The sequence below is a fragment of the Fusarium sambucinum genome, chromosome I (genome assembly GCF_050947815.1).
Source record: "Fusarium sambucinum isolate potato_lamoka chromosome I, whole genome shotgun sequence".
In the NCBI taxonomy this organism is placed as follows: domain Eukaryota; kingdom Fungi; phylum Ascomycota; class Sordariomycetes; order Hypocreales; family Nectriaceae; genus Fusarium; species Fusarium sambucinum.
In genome coordinates this window covers 10815077-10836475 of record NC_139294.1, presented here as the reverse complement: position 1 = coordinate 10836475, position 21399 = coordinate 10815077, and the positions used below count along the sequence as shown (strand labels likewise).

The 21399-nt window shown below is 47.8% G+C and overlaps 8 protein-coding genes across 8 annotated transcripts; 5 read left to right on the top strand and 3 right to left on the bottom strand.

Moving 5' to 3' along the window:
• Positions 1-255: 255 nt before the first annotated feature.
• Positions 256-966, top strand: FSST1_006234 (2EXR domain-containing protein; the record flags this gene model as incomplete). Its single annotated transcript, XM_083232583.1, has 1 exon — positions 256-966. One exon carries the CDS (start codon positions 256-258, stop codon positions 964-966), a length of 711 nt encoding a protein of 236 aa, XP_083089664.1.
• Positions 967-2433: 1467 nt separating this feature from the next.
• Positions 2434-2904, top strand: FSST1_006233 (Glyoxalase/Bleomycin resistance protein/Dihydroxybiphenyl dioxygenase; the record flags this gene model as incomplete). Its single annotated transcript, XM_083232582.1, has 2 exons — positions 2434-2729; positions 2787-2904. The coding sequence occupies 2 exons, from the start codon at positions 2434-2436 to the stop codon at positions 2902-2904; spliced, it is 414 nt and encodes a 137-aa protein (XP_083089663.1).
• Positions 2905-4187: 1283 nt separating this feature from the next.
• On the top strand, positions 4188-6103 carry FSST1_006232 (multicopper oxidase-domain-containing protein; the record flags this gene model as incomplete). The annotated part of the gene is made up of 3 exons (XM_083232581.1): positions 4188-4446; positions 4494-4980; positions 5029-6103. The coding sequence occupies 3 exons, from the start codon at positions 4188-4190 to the stop codon at positions 6101-6103; spliced, it is 1821 nt and encodes a 606-aa protein (XP_083089662.1).
• Positions 6104-6331: 228 nt separating this feature from the next.
• FSST1_006231 (amino acid permease-domain-containing protein) lies at positions 6332-8121 on the bottom strand (the record flags this gene model as incomplete). The annotated part of the gene is made up of 5 exons (XM_083232580.1): positions 6332-6737; positions 6788-7147; positions 7198-7303; positions 7357-7748; positions 7796-8121. The coding sequence occupies 5 exons, from the start codon at positions 8119-8121 to the stop codon at positions 6332-6334; spliced, it is 1590 nt and encodes a 529-aa protein (XP_083089661.1).
• Positions 8122-10537: 2416 nt separating this feature from the next.
• On the top strand, positions 10538-11505 carry FSST1_006230 (uncharacterized protein; the record flags this gene model as incomplete). The annotated part of the gene is made up of 2 exons (XM_083232579.1): positions 10538-11120; positions 11168-11505. 2 exons carry the CDS (start codon positions 10538-10540, stop codon positions 11503-11505), a joined length of 921 nt encoding a protein of 306 aa, XP_083089660.1.
• Positions 11506-11567: 62 nt separating this feature from the next.
• Positions 11568-14603, bottom strand: FSST1_006229 (P-loop containing nucleoside triphosphate hydrolase protein; the record flags this gene model as incomplete). Its single annotated transcript, XM_083232578.1, has 1 exon — positions 11568-14603. One exon carries the CDS (start codon positions 14601-14603, stop codon positions 11568-11570), a length of 3036 nt encoding a protein of 1011 aa, XP_083089659.1.
• Positions 14604-15023: 420 nt separating this feature from the next.
• FSST1_006228 (uncharacterized protein) lies at positions 15024-16373 on the top strand (the record flags this gene model as incomplete). Its single annotated transcript, XM_083232577.1, has 3 exons — positions 15024-15101; positions 15154-15242; positions 15296-16373. 3 exons carry the CDS (start codon positions 15024-15026, stop codon positions 16371-16373), a joined length of 1245 nt encoding a protein of 414 aa, XP_083089658.1.
• Positions 16374-17524: 1151 nt separating this feature from the next.
• On the bottom strand, positions 17525-20818 carry FSST1_006227 (uncharacterized protein; the record flags this gene model as incomplete). The annotated part of the gene is made up of 3 exons (XM_083232576.1): positions 17525-18141; positions 18207-18554; positions 18607-20818. 3 exons carry the CDS (start codon positions 20816-20818, stop codon positions 17525-17527), a joined length of 3177 nt encoding a protein of 1058 aa, XP_083089657.1.
• Positions 20819-21399: the final 581 nt, after the last annotated feature.

The window sequence follows — 21399 nt, the reverse complement described above, 5'->3', positions numbered from 1 at the left end:
CAAAATATTGTGTTTTTCAGTCTGTAACCTAAATCTTCGGTCGTAGATTAGCTGCCATCGTGAACTATAAACGGCTTCTGCCTAAACTCCCGTCTGTAACTCGGTGGCCAGCGACAGTGCTCGCCAACAGATAGTGATTATTGATGCCGAGTGCCTTTTTTCCTACCTCTACCAACAAACTTCTCTCTTGCACCACCAAAGTTCTCTGCCATCCTTCATCTTTCACTCTCAAAGCCCACCCAGAGACCGGCGAAAATGGCCTCTCAAGAACAGCAGCCCGTTTCTCCCCCGGGATTTCCTCTAAACCGGCTCCCGCCTGAACTACGAGATTATATCTGGACATTAACACTCCCGTATCGCCGTTTCATCAGGGTCAATCAAATCAAAAGACAGGATCATCAATCAGAAACAATGTTCTTCCATTTTGACGATACTTGTCCTCATCCTATCGCCCTCAGCGTCTGTCGTGAGTCCCGCGGAGCTGCACTGCGCCAAGGCTTCATCTTTAAGGCGGCGGACAAAGAAAGACTAGGTCTATGGTTTAGACCGGATACCGATATTCTATACTTCAGCAGAAAACATCAAAAGACTCTGAGCACAAAAACGCATATTCATATCCCAGGGTGGGACAGAGTCCTACATTTCGGTATCGAACTAGATGCATTCTATTTCGACAACAGTGTCTTTAGTCCTCCGCCGGAGAACCTGGCTGAGATCATGGAGGGGTTTTACGCACACATGCCTAACCTCAAGAGGCTCAGCCTTATTGTCGGGGACGAATATCTGACTGGCCGTTGCCAGGCACTCATTGTCCCTATACCGCTGCCCGGTAGTGATGAAAATACCTATGCTATAATGAGGGGCCGGATAATATGGGAGGTGTTCGAAGGGTTTATGAACTCTAAAATGTCGGAAAGGGAAGGTTGGTGCATGATGCTGCGTCCTGACGGAAACAGGCCCCATTAAACTGGAGATGTAGCTCGACCTCAAGAAGGTACGTATAACTAACTGCCAGACAGCACGCTGTGTACTTTGTCGCAGTAGCTTACGGTTAAACATACCCGGCATTTGCAGGATGATCTGGCGAAGATGACGAGGCGTGGGCTGGGTACTTGAGGGTCTCAACGTATGTGGATTGAGATCTTGCAGCGAGATACGCTATGAAGGGCTATAATGTACCTGGGTAGCGGCGATTGTCGAGTTCACAGCCTTGCTGGATAGAGGCTGGCGGAGCCGATCGACGACGCATATACTAGGCACCGCAACGATGATCTATCTCGTCTGCGCAATAGTGTCCGGAAGCAATTCAAGTTGGATTATCTGTTCTAAGTTTACTTTGGCTGAGCTTAAGGATATAAGCTAAATAACCTTAAGATGTATAAGGAAGACATAAATTGAATGACTAGTTTTATCTCTTATGACTCAAAGTTAAAGGGCAAGGGAAAAAGCTAGTTTTGGACTTTGTGAATCTTGAAAAATCAACGAGTATTTTATGCCCCTAGACTTCTCACCTTGCTATCTTCTCTATTTAACTAATAAAAAACCTCAAGGTTCTCTTTCACTCATACTACTACATTTCTCTACTATCCATCATTCTTCACCCTCACAACCAACCTAGTGATCGGTGAAAATGGCCTCTATGTCTCAAGTTTATCACTTACTAGTGCTGTCTCTCTTGCTTCCTGCGACTAGTTTTTTTTTTTTTTTGGTATCCTTAGGACGCCTTATGCGAGAAAAGAGATATCGCAGAGTCCTGCCCTAAGAACACATATTGCTTCCGGGTCGTCGGTCTCCGGAGCCCGAGATGCCAGCTTGATGTATGGAGTCTGGCTAGCTGTACGTTTTTGATGTCATTTATGTCATTTCATCCCTGATGTAATCAATTTTATGACCGCCAAACATTAGGCATGTTATTCTCATTTTCCTAATTGTCATAAGGATCACCAAAATCAGGTCGCCGTGAAGAATCTCATTTTCCTATTTAGGAAAGTAAGCAGTCCAACTACGGACAATATCCACCCATCCTATCACTCTACCAGCCAGCCTCATAAATTATTCAGCTCCTCATCAAGACCACATCATATACATCTGTATCACCTTTTTTCTCAATGGTCCATGTAAGCATGATATGACTAGTTGTGCGACAATTCAGGCATTCAGGCATTCATGCATTCATTGTCTTACATGGACATGGGCAATCGATCGGATAGATTACGGACTTGTATAAAGTCCGAATTGGTGAACGCCACGATATGTGAGGGGGCAGGTTTCACGACGAAGAGGGGAAATATCGAGTCGCACCGTGAATTGGATGGTTGTAAGCAATGACTGACTATATAAGACTATCGACATTCCCTTCAACTTCAACTTCAACCTCAACTCAACTCACTCATCAAACCATCATCACAAGCACAAGCACAAGCACAAGCAACAATGGGTCTCAGTCACTTTGCACTCCCTTGCGGCGAACACTACGTCGAGATGCGCGACTTCTACAAAGTCGTCCTCGCCCCTCTAGGCTACGAGTTCAAGTTTGAAGCTCAAGGTCCTACAGGCGCATACTACTGCGCGTTTGGAGAGAAGAACAAGGGTCCAGACTTTTGGCTTGGCGGAGGTGGAAGCTCTCTCAAGAAGTACGATGGCAAGATGGAGAACAGAACGTGTCCTGTTCATTTCGCTTTTGATGCTGAGAATCAGAAGCATGTTGATGAGTGGCACGAGGCTGCTATGTAAGTGCTTGTCTTACCTGTCTATAAGTAGTAGGATAATGCTAATTAGTTGAGTAGGAAAGCTGGTGCCGTTGATAATGGAAAGCCTGGGCCGAGAGAGTACAGACCTGGTTACTATGCCGCGTTTATCCTTGATCCTGTTGGAAACAATGTCGAGGTTCTTCATCTGGGTTAAAGACATGTGAGGTTGGGCGAGGCGTTGGGAGGACCATCAGGGAATCGAACGTGTATAGGCACAGCAGTGCTGTCGCAATACCGCTTACACCCTGGTGGGCAGCTTAATTTGTTGTGAGACAACAGGTCTCAAACGTCAAAAGAATTGATACTGCGGAGGAGCCTGCGATAGTCGGGTCAGCATCAAGGCCTGGACCAACCAAATAAAAAGTCGTGTTTACCTTGTACAAGCATATCAAATAATTACATCAACTTATCTACTGACTTTCACGCTATCAATCCATTCAACTGTCAACCCCACCCCGAGGTTGCATTGAAATCCAGGAACATCATCTATCCAGCGCTATCTATGTAGGGCTAGGGTAGTAGTAGAACAATAACCAAGCTTCAGTATAGAACAACCTCAGAATTCGGCCTGCAATGGCATAGCCCAATTTACCAATTTCGTCCCACGTGCTTTCAGTTGCCAAGATTCCTAGTATTCTACGGTTTGTTGACCGTCTAGACTTGTCAATGCTGACCGCCAAGATCACAAAACCAGGCCTCAAAGCAACCATGTAAGCCCTATCAAGACCAACTACATATCAACTAACTGCATTATGTCTAGTAAACATGTGTTTTTGCCCAAGACACTGTCTATTGAGAAGAAGCATTAGTTTAAATATTGCATGTTCTTGTCCATTGAAGCAGTCAATCACGACGTTGAAGTAAAGCCATTGCGTGTTGAATCATTAGTTAGATGTTGCTTTCGCTAAAGCACCTCAAATATGAATAATAACCCTTCATGCTTAATCTTGTAGTCCAACTGAAATCACCATCTTCGGGCCTTGCCATATAAGCAAGCATCTGACCTCAGCCAAGGACCGTACAGCCCCCAATCATCCACTGCCAGCTCTTCTATTCTCCGCCCCCAATAATAATAAGTCATGTTAGTGCTGATCTCTTTCGCGAAAAAAAGCACCGCCTCGGGAATAATCCAGACTTCATCTCGAAAGATATGAGACACTATTGGGGGAATGTAATTAGATAGGTACTAGCTATAAAATTGCGGTGTCGTGAACATGCCTCATTGGCCGAGCTTGCCTTGGAAAGCTACAGTAGTGAGAATGCTACTATGCGGCGTGGTGACCGTTGTCATGTAAGCTGGTTCTTGGTATAATCGGATGAAGACATCACCGCGACGATGGAATAGTTTCCGAATATTGTATATACTGCGTGCTGATCCTGCTTGATGAAGAAAAAGCAACAGCCATTGGGAGTTAACGACTCTAACTGCTAGTCAAGATGTACTTCTCAACTTCTTCCTTAGTCTTTCTGCCTCTTCTTATACAGACACTCATCACATCAGTTTCAGCTACTTTCAAGACAAAGAAATTTGATCTTACTATAACATGGGATGACTACGCCCCCGATGGCTTCTCCAGGAAGATGCTTCTTGTCAATGGACAATCTCCCGGTCCTGTGCTTGAGATCGACCAAGATGACATGGTCGTTGTCAAAGTCCACAATGAATCCCCGGAGGAACTCACAGTCCATTACCACGGTAGGTTCAATCCTTTCTGTGCCTAACAAAAAGATCTAATAAGTCAGGCTTGGAGATGAAAGGTACTCCCTGGTCAGATGGTGTCCCAGGCGTAACTCAACACCCCATCAAGCCAGGATCCAGCTTCACCTACAAGTTCCATGCGACTCAATACGGAAGCTTTTGGTACCACTCTCACCACCGAGGCCAAATCGAAGATGGTCTCTACGGAGCCATCATCATCCATCCTCGGCACGACGAGCCGAATCCATTCCACCTCATCTCCGAGGATGAACATACCGTGTACAAGATTAAAGAAGCTATTGAGAAAGTCAAGCCCATCGTCATTTCTGACTTTGTGCACCTTACATCAGAGGAGAAGTGGGATATGACGGTTGCTGCCGGGATTGAAGATTCGTGCTATGACTCTATCCTTTTCAATGGTAAGGGAAGAGTCGAGTGTCTTGACAAGGATGTTGTCGATGCCAATCTCAATGAGATTCAGAAGGCGTACCTTGGGTTGGTACCAGGAGGTGCTGAGTTTACAGACAAGGCGTGAGTGCTATTTTCCAAAAACTAGATCGCAATGCTGACTATAGTTAGATGCCTACCCGCTTCTGCCCTCAACGCCCTCGCTGGTGGTCTAGGTAATGAATCAGCACTCCTCCCAGGCACATTCACCGGCTGCAAAGAAACAGACGGAGAGATAGAGACTATCAAAATCTCAAACTACCTTGGCCAATGGGAGTCATGGCTTGCCTTTGACATCGTCGGCGCAGTCAACTTTGTCAACGGAGTTTTCTCTATTGATGGCCATGATATGTGGGTATACGCCGTGGACGGTTCATACATCGAACCCCAAAAGGTGCAGGCCATTCCTGTAACCAACGGAGATCGATACTCCATCGTCATCAAAATCGCCAACTCGGGCGATTACAAAATGCGTTACAACTCCAACAGTGCACCGCAACTCATCACAGGCCATGCTGTTCTCTCTATCGAAGGTTACAGCGCTGCAGAGGGAGATGTCGAGCCTTGGATTAACCTCGTCGGTCTTCCTGCGTCCAAAGAAGTTGCTGTTTTCAACCAACTCGTGGCATTCCCCTATCCACCGAGTCCGATTTCGCCTACTGCTGATGTCACCTTCAACTTGAGCATGGCTATCAAAGGTGCTTCATATCTTTGGGCGTTGAACAACACTGGCCTCATGTCAAAGGATCTAGATGAGCGGAGACCAACACTTTTCAACCCTCAACCTTACATCAACAACAATGTCACCATCTCGACCAAGCTAGGACAATGGGTTGATCTCGTCTTTGTAGCGGCTTTGTTCCCCCAGCCACCGCATCCCATCCACAAGCACGGATCAAAGATGTACATGCTAGGCGCTGGAACAGGTCATTTCAGGTGGAACTCCGTTGAAGAGGCCATCAGGGAGATTCCCGACCAGTTTAACCTTGTTAATCCTCCTCGTCGCGATGCGTTCCTTTCTGCGCCTGCTGACAAGGAACCGAGTTGGGTGGTTGTTCGGTATCATGCTGCTGATGCTGGACCGTGGCTTCTTCATTGCCATATTAATAACCACATGGTTAGTGGTATGATGATGGTTATTCAGGACGGTGTTGATGCTTGGCCTGAAGTGCCTGAGGAGTATGCTGAAGGTGGTGATGGGGAGTGATGTTCTTGTGTGGGTGTGTCATAAGTTTTTACTTCTTATCGAGACTAGGTCTCACCATTTGACTATCTAATTGTTAATCTGACATATCTCACTGCTTTACTGTCTTGGGTGCGGAGTGAGTCTTTTTGCGGCATGAGCGTCCTCACTCTGCTCGTTGAAATGTGGAAGTATCTTCATAAACAGTAATCATTAAATAATATGGTATCAAATCGCTATCAAATTACACTCTTAAAACAACCAAGTAACCACATTCTTCACCTTATTCTTCCACCCCGTCTCCTCGGTAACCTTCTCCTCGATGGTATGCACATCCGTCTCAAGGTCCATCTCGTTTAGTTTAACAACCTTGGTCTTCTTAATAAGCTTCCAGACGACAAACATGATGAGCATGACGGGCAGTTCGATGTAGAAGCTTATAAAGCTGACGGCGTCAAACTTAGGACTGAAGCAGCTCCAACCTTGCACGAGCACGAGAAAGCTGTTGAGGAAGACGCAGATCCAGGGTCCGTAGGGGTAGGTCCAATTTTTGAAGGGAAGAAGATGCGTTTTTCCTTGGAGTTCGAGCGCTTGACGGAAGCGGATTGATGTGATACCGATGGAGATCCAGCTTAGTTGGTTGGATACACCGACGATGCTGTGGAATGTTAGCAGTTTATCGCAGATATTGAATGTGATGGGACTTACTTTTGCAGCCAAGACCATAACTGTCCAGCTCCAATGAAGCTCGAACCGAAGCAAAGACCAGAGATGAAACCGGTGACTAAAACGGCAACCCAAGGAACTTGGTTCCTGTTGAGTTTTCCGAGCACTTTAGGCGCGTGTCCCTCGTGAGCGAGAGTGTACATCAATCTCACGCCCGCGAAAAGAGCGTGGTTTCCAGCCGACAGAACACTGGTCAGGATAACGGCGTTGATGACACTTCCAGCAGCTTTGGCGCCTGTCATCTCAAAGACGATGGTAAAGGGAGAAGTGCGGGTTTCCTTGGAGTTGAGATCGGGGTAGTTGTACGGGACGTTGAGACCGATGATGAGAATTGAGAGGATACTGGATACTTTGTTAGTGGTTGACTCAGTGGGGGAAGTAATAAAACTTACTAGAAGAGGAGGATACGCCAAAAGACGTTCTTGACAACTTTGGGGATGTTCTTGGTAGGATCCTTAGTCTCACCAGCAGTAATGGCGATACTCTCAGTTCCACCATCTAAAATCATTAGCTACCCATCCAAATTCTCACGAGACCAGAAACAAACTTACAAGCAAAAGAGGCAGTGACAAAAACAGAGGCAAATCCTCCAATACCCCCAACAAAAGGCGCATCAGGCAAATGCCAGTATTTCCCACCAATGTACTCTCCAGTCTCGTTACCACCACAGTTGACAACAATACCCATAACGATAAAGACCACAATGGTGATGATCTTGAGAAGACTGAGCCAGTACTCAACTTCACCATATGCCCTAACGGAAATGAGGTTGATGGCGATGAGAACAACCCAGAAAATAAGACTCAGGGCCCAGCCGGGGAAGTTGTCGGTCCAGTATTGGAGAATGAGCTGCAGTGCGACGAGATCTGAAGCTGTGGATACAGCATCGTTGAACCAGTAATTCCAAGTAAGAGCGAAACCAAAAGCATCATCCACAAAGCGTCTAGTTTTTGTTAGTGGTGATTCAGTGGTAGTAAAAGTCAAACTCACCCTGCAAAAGTACAGAAACTGCCGGCGACGGGAATAAAAGCGGCCATCTCACCCAGAGCTAGCATGGTGGTAAAAACAATTCCACCAACAATAGCGTAGGCAATCAATATCGACGCTGGACCTCCTGTAGCGAGTGACTTTCCAGTACCCAAGAATAAACCTGTTCCGATTGTACCTCCAATAGCAATCATCTGGACCTGTCGCGCCGAGAGCGAACGGCTCAGCAGATCCGACTGCGTGGGACCTCGTCTAGACAAGCCATCGCTGTCTGGGGTGTTCTCGATGTCGCCTCCTGGCGAATTGTCTTTTTCAGAATAATAAGCCATGATTATTCTGTCGGATGGTTGAAGTGATCATGAGAGTAAGACCAAGACATGCCAAAGGGAAAGATGTTATTGATGTAGTACAATTCTAACCCGCTAAAAATGAAGCACGAGGAATTGCGTGCTCAGAGGCAAATCCACTACAAAACTGTTAAAAGAGTTGTAGTTACGTACTGATATTCAAGATTGTTCCATCAGCCCATGTCGTTGAGAAGTTTATGGTTGCCCGCTATGGAAGGTGACTAAACCTTGAAGGGTAAGTAACGTCACATACAAAAGGTCCTTTAGGCTTTACCAAACCAGAAACATTACTAACAAGGTTCAATAGAAACATCCTTTTCATTTCTTATTAACGATTATTGAGGCTCAACACTCTCATCAATCTCCGGATGTAAGGATATAGTGTGTGCAGATTTTATCTCGACATACCCACTTGGACCCAGTTCGCTGGCGGTTCTTGTATACAAGTTTAGTTACTCCGCCGATTTAATAAGAGGTTATTCATTCTAAAAAATCTCTTAGCCTCCAATTTGTTTTGAGTGACCGGCTGTCGTTGAAAGGTTTCCACATCTACCGGCCGAGTCTAGTGTTGCCAAGTCGGCATCTAATGTTGCCAAGCTCTTGTCTCCTGTCGAGGCTTATCATTTGTCGCCTTATCGTTATCGCTTATACGTAGGTTTAGAGTGTCCAGGTAGATTTATATCTTGTCATACTAGAAGCATCTGATGAGTCTATGGTTAGATGCATATGATCTAAGAAGTATCTTCTACTGGAAGACCAAACCTACAGTTATTAATAACAGGAAGCAAGTTGTCGGGACTCGTAAAGGGCGAGTATCGACATCAAGGCCAGCTGCTCTTGTCTCGCCTCTATCACATCATGTGTATACTCAAAAGTCAAATTTGCGAAGTAGCAATGTCATTTAACGTTCAAGATTTTTAATATGCCGAGAAATACACATACGCCTATCAAAGCATAAATAGAATTCGAGGGCATAGGAAGATGTTTGCCCTATTGTGTAAACACTGATATTCCCTTTTCACATCCTCTCTCAATCACACGCAAGAGCACGATTCTCTACAGCCTTCACCACTCATCTACATCACCGTCGCCTGTCGAAAAAAGTCGTCAAACTACAGCCTCCCGTCAACATGGAGTTCTTACCAATGGGCAGGTCGGAAGCCGAACACTGGGTTCGAGACATCAAGCATTTCATACCAGACAAAATCATCTTTGATGTCGCTATTGTCCGTATTAGCAACTGCGGAAAAAAGACACTCCTCATCCATCAAAAGCGCGATTCTTCTCTCCATGAGGTACTACTACAAGATCAGGTCTATGACTCGGACGAATCAATACAACATGCAGTCGAGCGAAAAGTCAAGGAACATACAGGCCTCCGCGTAACAAAAATTGTCGGCCCTGTATGCCCTATGTATTATTGGTACGATGTAAAAAGAAGCCCATACAAAAAACGTTGTTTGCATCTGGGATATGTGGCCCTCATTTGGGGAGATGGATCCGACTATACGTTCGACACTCGCGAGTATAAGAGAGGACTTTGGATTGAGAAGGGAGAGCACCGTGACCTCCCGATGATTAATCATAAGCTCAGTTTTTTGGCACAGGTCCATACACTTCCGTGGTGGAAGGTTAAAGAGAGACCTAATGATGGACGATATTTGCCATTCAGAGGACGAGTTTGGGCATTTTTTGGACTACCGAATTATTATTTGGGGGACATGAGAAGTGATGACTTGGCTATACAACAAGAAGTAGAAGAAGAAGAATTCTACAGTTGAATAGCCATGAATCACGACTACTATGGTTGGGAAGGGCTGCATTCAGACAATATTCTTTGGCCTCGATAATCTGTCGGCAGAAACAAACCACACCTTTCAACCCCAATCGACTACAGTCTATCGTCTCTCATCATTATCATGCATCTCAATTAATACCAGAGAGCGTTTATCCAAATTTAATTATTCCCAGGTATTCAGTATGGGCCTATCCATCTCATTCCTCACATGGGTATCATGAACAACTAACACACTCCCAGGCAACGCAGGCTGCAGCATTTAAAATCCCTGTCCTATCTAAGCGCCTCTCAAGGCCTCCAAATTACCAATTAAACGCCTGAAACTAGTAATGTCACGCTCTTCATCATGAAAGCCTAGCTGTCACTCGGCGTAGAACTTGTGGTGGCTGTGTGGAGAACGAGCCACCTCAAGACAACATCCTAGACAGGCAGCAACAACAAGAATAAAAGCATCAATATCTGTCTCTACAATCCATGAAACCTGTCCTTTTAGGCATTTATATTCTTGAAACACCTCTCACTTCAAACCCTTGAATATTAGATACTGATATTCTTTTTGTATTAAAGAGTAGTACTCTCTGTCTTGGCGCTTATATAAAAATGCTGTCCAACATCGCCTCCAAACTTGGCCTCACAAAACCCCAAACCTCCTCCTTCAAAGTCATTCCTCGCCAGACATCGAATTGCACCATGCCTCAAAAAATAGAATACAAATCCAAAGACATTCCCATCCCGGATTTGTTCCTTGCTTCTCCTTCTTCAACATCAATAACATCCCGTCAAATCGACTTTGCAAACTCCCCTCTTCCTCAATATGACGGCCACACAGCTCTTGTTCTAGACAACGTTATATCACCCGATGAATGTCGCGAGCTTCTTTCTCTAGCTGAGGATTCCGTCCCTCGCGACGGTGCGACTCAGTCGGCGTGGAAACCCGCTTTGGTGAGTGGTGGTGATGGCTATGAGAGTCGTGCGCCGGGTTATCGTGAGAGCGATAGGATTATCTGGGATCAGCAGACAATAGTTGATCGCCTTTGGGAACGATGTCTCCAGACTGACGGTCTGCACGATTTGCTCGCTGTCGTACCTCACGAGCCTTGGATGAAAGGTGGTAAGTTTGTCTTTAGTCGCTTAAACGACAGAATGCGCTTCCTAAAGTACTCACCCGGACAGTACTTTAAACGTAAGTTCCTCTTCATCTCCTCTGAACACCATGCTAATCCTGTTCAGCTCACTGCGATGGCGCATACTTCTATACTGAAGGTCCTGGGAAAGAATTCGAGACTTTTTACACAGTACACCTCTACCTCAACGACTCTGTCGAGAATGACCCTACATCGGAACTGCAAGGCGGCGCGACCTCGTTCCTTGATAGAAAGGGAGAGAAGAGAGTCGATGTGAATCCCAAGGCGGGTAGTGTTCTCATTTTTCAGCACAGGGGACTGTTCCATGAAGGAGCGTTGGTGAACAAGGGAATTAAGTACACCATGAGAACAGACATTCTCTACGAATGGATACCTGACAAAGACGAAGAAGAGCCGCAGACAAAGGCTGCTTGGTGGGAATAAGATATCGTCACAGTATATTGTACTTTGGGAATAATATGTAGGCATTAATTAAATCTATATCATTATGATCGCCGTTTTGGCATTTTCTTCTCCTCCATCTCCTCAACATCCTTCTTTTTATGAAAGTGCGGCGCCAACTCTGATAGCCATCTCGGCTCAATCGGCATCACACTACGCATATACTCCTTTGTCGTTTGCACCAGCTCAAAGTAAACCACCATCTTCTCGGGCGGGTCGATAGCCATGAGCACACTGCTTGGATGGATCCACACAGTCGTATTGTTCTTGACTGTCCTGTAGCTATCACCGCTCTTCTGGAGTCGTGCGGCGTTGGGGAAGAAACCAGCTGTGATGGCGCGCTTGATGGGTCGTAGGTTCGTGGCGCCGCATGTAGATGGTGCCACCTCGACACGTTCGCAGAGCTTTGCGAGTTGGTCGCGGACGTCGCGTGCGCGCGTGAGAGAGCGTTGCTGTAGAAAGTTCTCCTTGGCCCAGACTGGGGAGAAATCACTATCGACCCATTGATTCCACACATTGAGAAGTGTAATGTGATCGCCGCCGTCCTTGACTGTGAATCGGTTTCGGGCGCTGTCTGCGTGGATCTTCTTGTCCTTGGGTCGGAAGAAGAGGGCAGATGCTTCACCGAGCATGGATACAATAGACAAAACCTCCTCAACACAACCTTCCTTGTCCGCTGCGAGTACAGCCTTGGCAAGCATAGGGTCTGTAGGAAATTCACTCATCTGTCGTCCAAGCTTGGTCAACTCTCCACGGTGGTTCAACGCCTGCAGAGCAAAGAGTTGGTTCAGAGCACCGATAAGAGCTTCTGTGGGTGGAGGATCCATAAACTCGAAATCGAGCAACTCATTAATACCAAGAGACTTCAACTGAAGCACAACACCATTCAGGTTTGTTCTTTGGATTTCCGGCGTAGTCGACTCGTCCATCTCGTTCATGTATGCAAACTTGGTATACAAACGGAAACACTTTCCTGGTCCGACACGACCAGCACGACCACTTCGCTGGTTTGCAGAAGCTCTCGAACAAGGAACAACAACCAAGTTGGACATGCCTGTCGCAGGGTTGTAGACGTTTTCCTTCACATAGCCCGGGTCAATGACATAAACAATACCATCGATTGTCAAACTGGTTTCGGCAATATTGGTGGCTAGTACAACCTTACGAGCACCATCTGGCGTGGGCTCGAAAATCTTGGACTGTAGTTCAGAGGGCAAATTGGCATAGATGGGACAAACAACAAGTTCTTTGACACGATTGCCAAGCTTCTTTGCTGTTTCTGCAATTTCGAGCTCGGCTGCTTCAATTTCATCTTGACCCGTCAAGAAGATCAGAATGTCGCCCTTGGGCTGTGTGGTATGGATCTGGAAAGTCGTCGTAATAGCGGCAGCCAGGTAATTAGCTTCGGGGCTAGGGGTGTAATAGATATCGACAGGGTATCGTCGACCGGGTATATTAAAGATGGGCGCATCATCAAAGTACTGCGCAAACTTCTCAGCGTTCATGGTAGCTGACGAAATCAGCAGCTTCAAGTCGGGTCGTTCTCTTGAAAGATCCTTGATCAAAGCCAACAGAATGTCAGTATGGACTGTACGTTCGTGGGCTTCGTCGATCATCAGCGCCGAGTAACCTGCTAGATCCGGCTCCGTCATGAATTCTCGTAGCAACATGCCATCAGTCATATACTTGAGAACAGTCTTGTCACTTGTGCAGTCTTCAAAACGAATTGTGTATCCAACTTCGTTTCCAACCTTGACATCGACTTCTTCGGCCACACGAGCTGCTACACTCATGGCTGCCACTCGTCGGGGCTGGGTACATCCAACCTTCATGCCGTTCTTGGTATAACCAGCTTCGTGAAGATATTGCGGTAGTTGGGTCGTCTTTCCACTACCTGTCTCTCCGACGATAACTAGAACTTGGTACTGCTCTAGCGCAGCAAGAAACTCGTCTCGGTATTGGTAGATTGGTAGACTCTTCCTTGTTTCCTCGATTGAGAGGGCCTTCTTTTCAGCTGCGTCGATTTGTGCCTCAAGGAATTGTTGTTCCTTGGTTAATTTCCGATCATCTCCAGGCAGGCGTGAATCCAAGTTCCACTGGATATACTGGGAGTCGTCCATAACATAGTCGTAATCATCGTTCTCCCTCTCGGCGCGCTGAATCTGCGCCTTGGCCTTTGAAGCTTGCTCTCGTTCCCACTCCTCGTGTTCAGTAACGAATTTCTCTTGTCCAAACTCATCTTTCTCGACGTATCGCTTGTATAGTGCTTCCTCCTTTTTCTTTCGATCGAGTTTGCCTTTCTCTGTGATGTAATCCTCTGGCATAGCATATCCATCCCTGTGGTCGTCAATCTTAAGGCGCTCCTCAGCCAGTCGCAAGATCTCCCTATTCTTGGCAAATTCTGCCTTTTCTTTTTCGGACAGTCGCACGCCACTTCGTAGTTCAGCGGTTTCCTCTGCGACCTGCTTCCGTAGAAGGGCTAATCGTTCGGCCTCTCGTTTCTTGAGGTATTCCTGTCGCGATCGTTCTCGAATATCAGGCAGCGCTTGGTTTCGCGCTTCAGCATCTTCGGCGAGTGTTCGTCTCGAGGAGGATTCTCCATCTCTATCGTCCTTTTTCGGTTTTTTGCTGTCCTTTTCTCTTAAGCGCTTTGCGAAAGCCTCGCGCTCTTCGATATCCTTTTTGCGTTCCAATTCCTCTTTCGCCCCATCGGATAGTTCTTCGTCTCTCGATTCATCATGGCTTAATTTGACTCGCTTGCTTGCTGATTGCTCAAACTCTGGCTCGTCGTCTTCCTCCTCGGGTTCATCAGAAGGTGGCTCCTCGTCACCCCATCGATCATCGAAATCAGCCTTGTCGTCGCGTTGTCGATATTGCTTGGGTCGACTATGGCGAGATGAAGATGCGCGTGCCGGGGATCTCGAACGACTGCGTTCGCGACGGGACTTTGAGTGTCGGGAAGACTTGTCGTCGCGGTCTCGTTCGCGATGTCGATGTCTGGATTTCTTCTCCTTGGTAACTTTTTGAGGACCCACCTCATCCTCTTCCATGGGAAGGAAAGCGTACTTTTTGGAGCTCATTTTGGTTACTGAGCTTTTAGTAGAAGGGGAATGGCTGGGTATAGATAGAAGAATTCCAAGGGAAGAACCTTGAATGCGACATGTAAGTTTAACTTGATGTCTTGCCTAGATTTGGAGAAAGGATAATCCGGGGCTACCTAAGCTTTGAACCAATTATAAGATTTCGATAAGAAGCTAAACCTGCAGGGGTAAAGCGATAAGCAGTCCCATTAACCCCCAAAAAGTGTAGTAGACAAGCAATTGATAACACGCTGGTGTTTCGCAGGTAGAGGCGAGTTCTTTGTTCTCTGTTGTTCTTTTCTTCCCTCTTTTTCTTCGCAACGCTTTTCAATTCCGTCTTTCTTTACAAGCCAATGCTCCAAACTGCTCAAATTATATTGACTTTTTAAGATTTACAAATCTTGCTGAAATAAACGTACAATGTTGTTTCATACAGCGGCCCTCGTGGTCCTTTTAGCTCTGGTCCAGCTAGCTGTATGCGCCGAGGACTACTACAAGGTAAACTCACCTCAACGAACCTTTAAATAGTCGCTAATTAACATTTCTGCAGATCCTCGGTGTAAACAGAAAAGCTACGAACAAAGAGTTGAAGCAAGCATATCGACAATTGTCAAAGAAGTTCCATCCAGACAAGAATCCGTATGCCCCTCCATGAACACCTGTCTGTTTGACTAGACACTAACCTTTCCAAGTGGCGATGACACAGCGCACGATAAGTTTGTCGAAGTCTCCGAAGCCTACGATGTTCTAAGCGACGAGGAAATGCGAAAGGTCTACGACCATCATGGCCACGATGGTGTCCAACAGCGCCGACAGGGAGGCGGAGGCGGTGGTGGTCATGACCCCTTTGATATCTTTAGCCGTTTCTTCGGCGGTCACGGTCACTACGGTCGAGGATCCAGCGAGCCCAGAGGTCACAACGTCGAAGTCCGTGTCGAAATTACCCTCCGCGATTTTTACAACGGCGCCACCACCGAATTCTCTTGGAACAAGCAACATATCTGTGAATCATGCGAAGGCACTGGAAGTGCAGATGGTCAAGTCGATACCTGCCAACACTGTGGTGGTCATGGTGTGCGTCTTATGAAGCGCCAGCTTGCTCCCGGTATGTTTCAGCAGTTTCAGCAACGATGCGACGCCTGCGGTGGTCGGGGCAAACACATCAAGCATAAATGTACAGTGTGTCATGGTGAACGAGTCGAGAAGAAGTCTACGCCCGTCCAACTCAACATCCAGCGCGGAGCTGCCCGCGATACCCGCCTTGTCTACGAGAACGAAGCCGACGAGAGCCCTGATTGGGTTCCGGGTGATTTGCTGGTTACACTATCTGAAAAGGAGCCCTCATATGATAACAACCCCGACAAGATCGACGGCGCATTCTTCCGTCGCAAGGGTGACGACCTTTACTGGAACGAAGTCCTTTCCCTCCGCGAGGCCTGGATGGGTGGTTGGACTCGCAACCTCACTCATCTCGATAAACACGTTGTTCGTCTAAGCCGACCCCGCGGCCAAGTTATTCAGCCCGGCCACATCGAGACCGTCGTTGGCGAAGGTATGCCCATCTGGCACGAAGACGGCGACAGCGTCTACCACAAGACCGAGTTTGGAAACCTATACGTTGAGTACACCGTCGTGCTACCCGATCAAATGGACACCAACATGGAAACTGAATTTTGGGGTCTCTGGGAGAAGTGGCGACTCAAGAACGGCGTTGACCTGCAAAAAGATAGTGGACGGCCAGAGCCAGAGCGTGCTCATGATGAGTTATGATGAAAGGACACAGTGTCTAGAAAGGAGTTATGAAAGAGGTGGGGTGCAGTGAAATAAAGGATACCAATTGCGTACTCGATATTATATAGAATACTACAAGACTCGCCATCGAGGGACTTGATTTACAAGAGTTTTGACTTTTGAAGTGTAAACATCATGATTCTCGTCACTGTGATATCAAAGCGCAGTTTTGACCCGTATTTTGGTTACATCGATCAACGCAGAAACTACCAGAACCATCCAGGGACGATACGAAGAAAACTGATGTTACTATGGAATTAAAATCATATATTATGATTGCCCTTCATTTCAACAGAAACTTCTACAATGTCCATGTTGCGATCAAGAACAGAAAAGACAATTCAAGAAACACTAATACGGCCTAGGAATAGGGTAACTTCTATATAAGCAATAATGACAATGCAGTGATTCCATTCCATTTTCCCTTCTTTTTTCTCTTTCTTTCCCTTTTTTATTCACTCCTTTCTTATTCAAGAGAATAATAAATATAATGTCTAGTTCAACACCAACAACCACTCCCTCGACAAATGACACATCTTGTACTACCAATCCATCCACTCATGATGTGGTAGAAATCTCCCGCTCAGATCTCATCACTGTCAAAGACACAGATTACAAAACAGACAAACATCTCATACTCTGTGGCAAATGCCGCGGTGTACTCAACGCCTCATCTTATAGTTGCATGTGCGAGCATGATTCCGATGTTGCTCGTGCGGCTTGATGTGTACACCCCATGATGATAAAAATCGCTTATGAGCGGGTTACAACAAAATATGAGATGACAGTGCTACAAGCTTCAATTCTACCTAATACCCAACACAATACACATGTACTACAGTCGATAGCTCTTCCGAGTCAGCAACTCATGGCGAATCTGAGGTAGTGCTGGAAACAAAGAAACCTCATCATTCACATGAACATACTGTCATGAAATACACAAATATGATCACAACTGATTGACAGGCAAACTGGAGAGAAGTATCATAAACAGACATAAACCGAGTTTCTCTATATAGGCCGTAATGTATAAATAGTCGTAGCGTCATATCATAAGTCCACTCAAAAACAGAAACCATTATCATATCCAACCAAGGAAAAAAGAAAGAGCATTCACAATCATCACGTCATTAGTCCCGATGTCTTCTTCGTCGCCTCCTTTCGTCACGATGTCCATCATCAATAGCCTCTCGTTGATCCGGTTGCTGCAATCCACCAAGAACATTTCCGAGAATGCCAAGCCATCCACCTTTGCCTTCAAGTGCTCCAGTCACACCACGAACGATCTTCTCCACAGCTTCGCCGTCTGTTCCTGCTACTTGCCATGCACCCTTGATATCCCAGTCGTCCCGACGCTTGGGTTTGTATTCAAAGTCCCCTCTTCTACTTGTCAACCCGCGGCTTCTAGTGGATCGCTCATCCAGTGGCTTGCCATGCTTGTCAAAACGATCAGGCAAGTCCTCGATAGGTTCATCCGAGTCAGAGTTATCACCTCGATGTCGCCGTCTCCGACTGAAATATGATTCGTCATCTGACTGGGTCGACGCAGTATCTCGCTGCTTCGAGCTTGGTGTGGCGGGCACAAGTCCTTGAAGCATATCGTGAGCTTCCTGCTCCTTTCTCTCCTTTTCCTCCTTGGCCTTTGCTTTAGCACGATGTAGCTTCATCGTCATGGAACTCTTGGGCGACATGGGACCAAAGACCACAGATTTGGTTGGATACTCTTCATCAGACGAATCTAGTACATCTGTCCTATAGTCAGCACTGTTTCTTGCTTTCATTCAACAACTCTCCCGATACGGTCGGACGCACCCTCATCTAGGCCTCTTGAGCCCAGGTTGTGGACAGGATTACTCACATTGTCAGGCGGTCTTGGGCCACCGGATGGTGGAGGTCCCGGAGGTCCAGGTGGCGGTGGTGGCCCAGGAGGTCCTGGCGGAGGAGGTCCAGTTGATAGCCCACGAGGTGGGCCAGGAGGTGGAGGAGGATATCCTGTATAGTCTTGAGGAACATATGGTTGAAATTCACGATTATTATCCGGAATATTGGTATAAGGGGCTCCTGATGGGGGAGTAGGATCCATAGGATAAGGTGGAAAACCTGCACCACCAGATGCCATGGGTGGTGAGCGTGGGCGTCGGTCATCATAGTCATCGTAGCCTGCTCAAAAGTGGTCAGTCAACACAACTTTGGTCACTCAAGGACTACTCACGTCTCCTAGAACGACTTCGAGATCGGGTTCGTGAAGGAGATCTGGTAGCTCGGCCACGGCGGTCTCGCTCGTCTTCTTTTTCACGTTCCCTCTCTAGTTCAAGTCGACGTTCTCTGGAACGCTGTTCCCTCTTGTCTCTGTCCTTCTTCTCCTTGTATTCTTTGATGCCAAGAGCTGCAGCTCCTGCCGCTGCCGCGGCTCCAAGTCGACTTCTGCTGCGTTTACGGTCGTGATCGGAGCCGGCAGACACGGAGCGGCCACGGCCACGGCCACGTCGTCTGTGGCGTTCACGCCTTGCCTCTGCTTCGGATTCGTAGCCTCGCGATTTCGAGGCGGGCGCGAGGGGATCGTTACCGTATTCAACTACGGGGCCTAGCTCGAGATCAGTCCCGCGCTCTGAACGAATGGATCTGGCCTTGGACCTGCTCCGGCTTCGGCTCCTAGATGGGCCTCGTCGGTAGTATTCATCATCACTGCTGTTGTCACTGCCATCCTTCTTATCCTGGCGTTTCTTCCAAACGTGGTGTGCTGCCTTTGCTGCTACAGCCGCACCTGCGATCTCAGCGCCGCGGCGAAGTTTGGACTTGCTGCGGCTCCTCGATCGGCTTCGACTACGGCTGCGGCTGCGCGAGCTGCTTGACCTACTGCCGCTGCGACCTCGAGACTTGGACCTGTTGCGCAGATGCTTTGCAACACCTGCAGCGGCAACAGTTCCCAAAGCAGCCTTGGCTGCAGTCGACAAACTTCGACGGCGGCTGCCACGGCTCGTGCTCTTGGTCGTAGTTGTGGTTCTTCGGATGACAGAACGCGAAGAACGCGAACGCGAGCGAGAGTAATCAGAGTGATAACCACGACGACCACGGCTCCTGCCCCGGATCGCCTCTTCCTTCTCAATCTTATTGGACTGGTAGTATTTGGCGGCTCCGGCAGCAGCTAGAGCTACAGCAGCGATTCCGAGGCCCTGCTTGAAACGCGAGGAGCGATCAGGTGATTCGTCATCGTGCCAGCGATCTTCGTAAGCACTCTTGGCTCTGCGTAGTGCCTCACTGCCGAGCGCTCCAAGAGCAGCTCCAGCAATGACCTTGCGGCCACGGTTTTCTGGCAACTCTCCATAGCTGTCGCGGCGGCTGTTGAGAAGGGCTGTGACACCAGCACCAGCAAGAGCACCCTCTGCCAAATGTCGCTTGTGGTGAGAGTCTTCACTGCTCTCGCGGCGACGAACAACTTTGCGCCGCATGTAATAGTCTTCATCATCGCTATAATGACCGCCTCTACGATCATATCGCTCGACGTATCGACGATCCCCGCGGGAATCATAGTGTTCATGACGATAATAATACTCCTCATCCTGAGGGCGAGGGCGGTGCTCGTGTCGGTGTTCATGTCGATGCTCTCTTCGGACCACGATCTGCTGCCTCTCGGGTTCTTTTTCTCGGATAACAACCACACCGGGCTGTTGTTGCTGACGGGGAGAAACAATGACAGGTGGTGGAGCAGGCGCTTCTTGAACAATGATTTTCTGCGGCTCGGGTGCGCGCTGTCGAATGATGACGGGAGGTGGTGGATCGTAAGGGGTGTAGTACTCTGTTTCCTTGCGGTATCGCTCAACGTCACAGCCGTGACTGTCATCGACATGCTCCTCCACCCGCTTCTCGACACGGTACTCGCCGTTGTCTCGACGCTCGGTCTTCACCATTTGGTTCTCAACCTTGACATCGTCATCGAACAAAGCGTCAAAACGAGATCGTCGTTCCCAATCACGCTCAACTTCCTTGGTCTCTGCGTAAACTGGCGCACGGGTTCGATCGCCTACCTGAGAGGGCGCAGGCATCGGCATCGGCGGCGGGGCTGGAGGAGGATAAGTGTCTCGCTCGATTTCCTTCTCGTAGATAAAAGATCTAGGAGCTGTGTCTCGGCCACGATCCTCACGAAAGCTAGCTTGCGAGGGGGCGGGTTCAAATGCAGAGTGAGGTCGATCCGGGGCGTAAGAACGTCGATCCTGTTCTACAAAGTCGCCAGTAGGGCGGCCGGCATAGCGGGAAACATGGGAACGTCCATCGTCGTACTCGGAGTATCGGTCTGACCGGCTGGGTGCGACTTTGTATCTTCGGATTGTAGTCTTGCGATAACGCTCATCGTCTGAAGAACCGCCCTCGTCCCGCTCCCACTCGCGCTCGCGATATGTGCGAGAGTCTCTGTAGACGTCACCCATCGCGGGGTATGACAGGGGTTGTTTTATAGAGTCGTGCTAACTTGCTGAGGTCAAAATAAAGCAAATCGGTTCAAATAAGGGAGAAATTTCAATATTCGGTAGAAAACGCCTAACGAGAAATCACAGCGAAATCTATGGATGTTTGTATGTGAGAGGGAGGAATGAGTGAGTGAGTGAGTGGTGTGGTTTGTAGAGGGGAGAAACCTGGGAAACAAGACGAGCTATGACGGAAGAGAATCGAGCAAGAAGGAACTGGCTGGCAGGTTTGGGCTTGACAAGGATCCCTTCAGAACGGGCGGCTTGTAGCGCGGGGCCTACTTCTGCCTCAAAAGCCCAGTCCAGTAAATGCCCAGGCAGAGTGTGCGTGGAGCCCTTAAACTTCAGTGCTCGAGCAGGGTAGCAAGGGTACGGGATGGCCTAGGGGAAAGCCTGCTGTGGCTATGATGGAAGATGATGCTGCTAGTGCAGTAGAACATGGCACGGGATTGGATAGACAGTTGAGATGGATGGCAGAAGGTCTCTTGTTCTGCCCGGCTGATGCTGGGCATTTGTGTACGAGGTCCAATCAGGCTTGGGTTTGG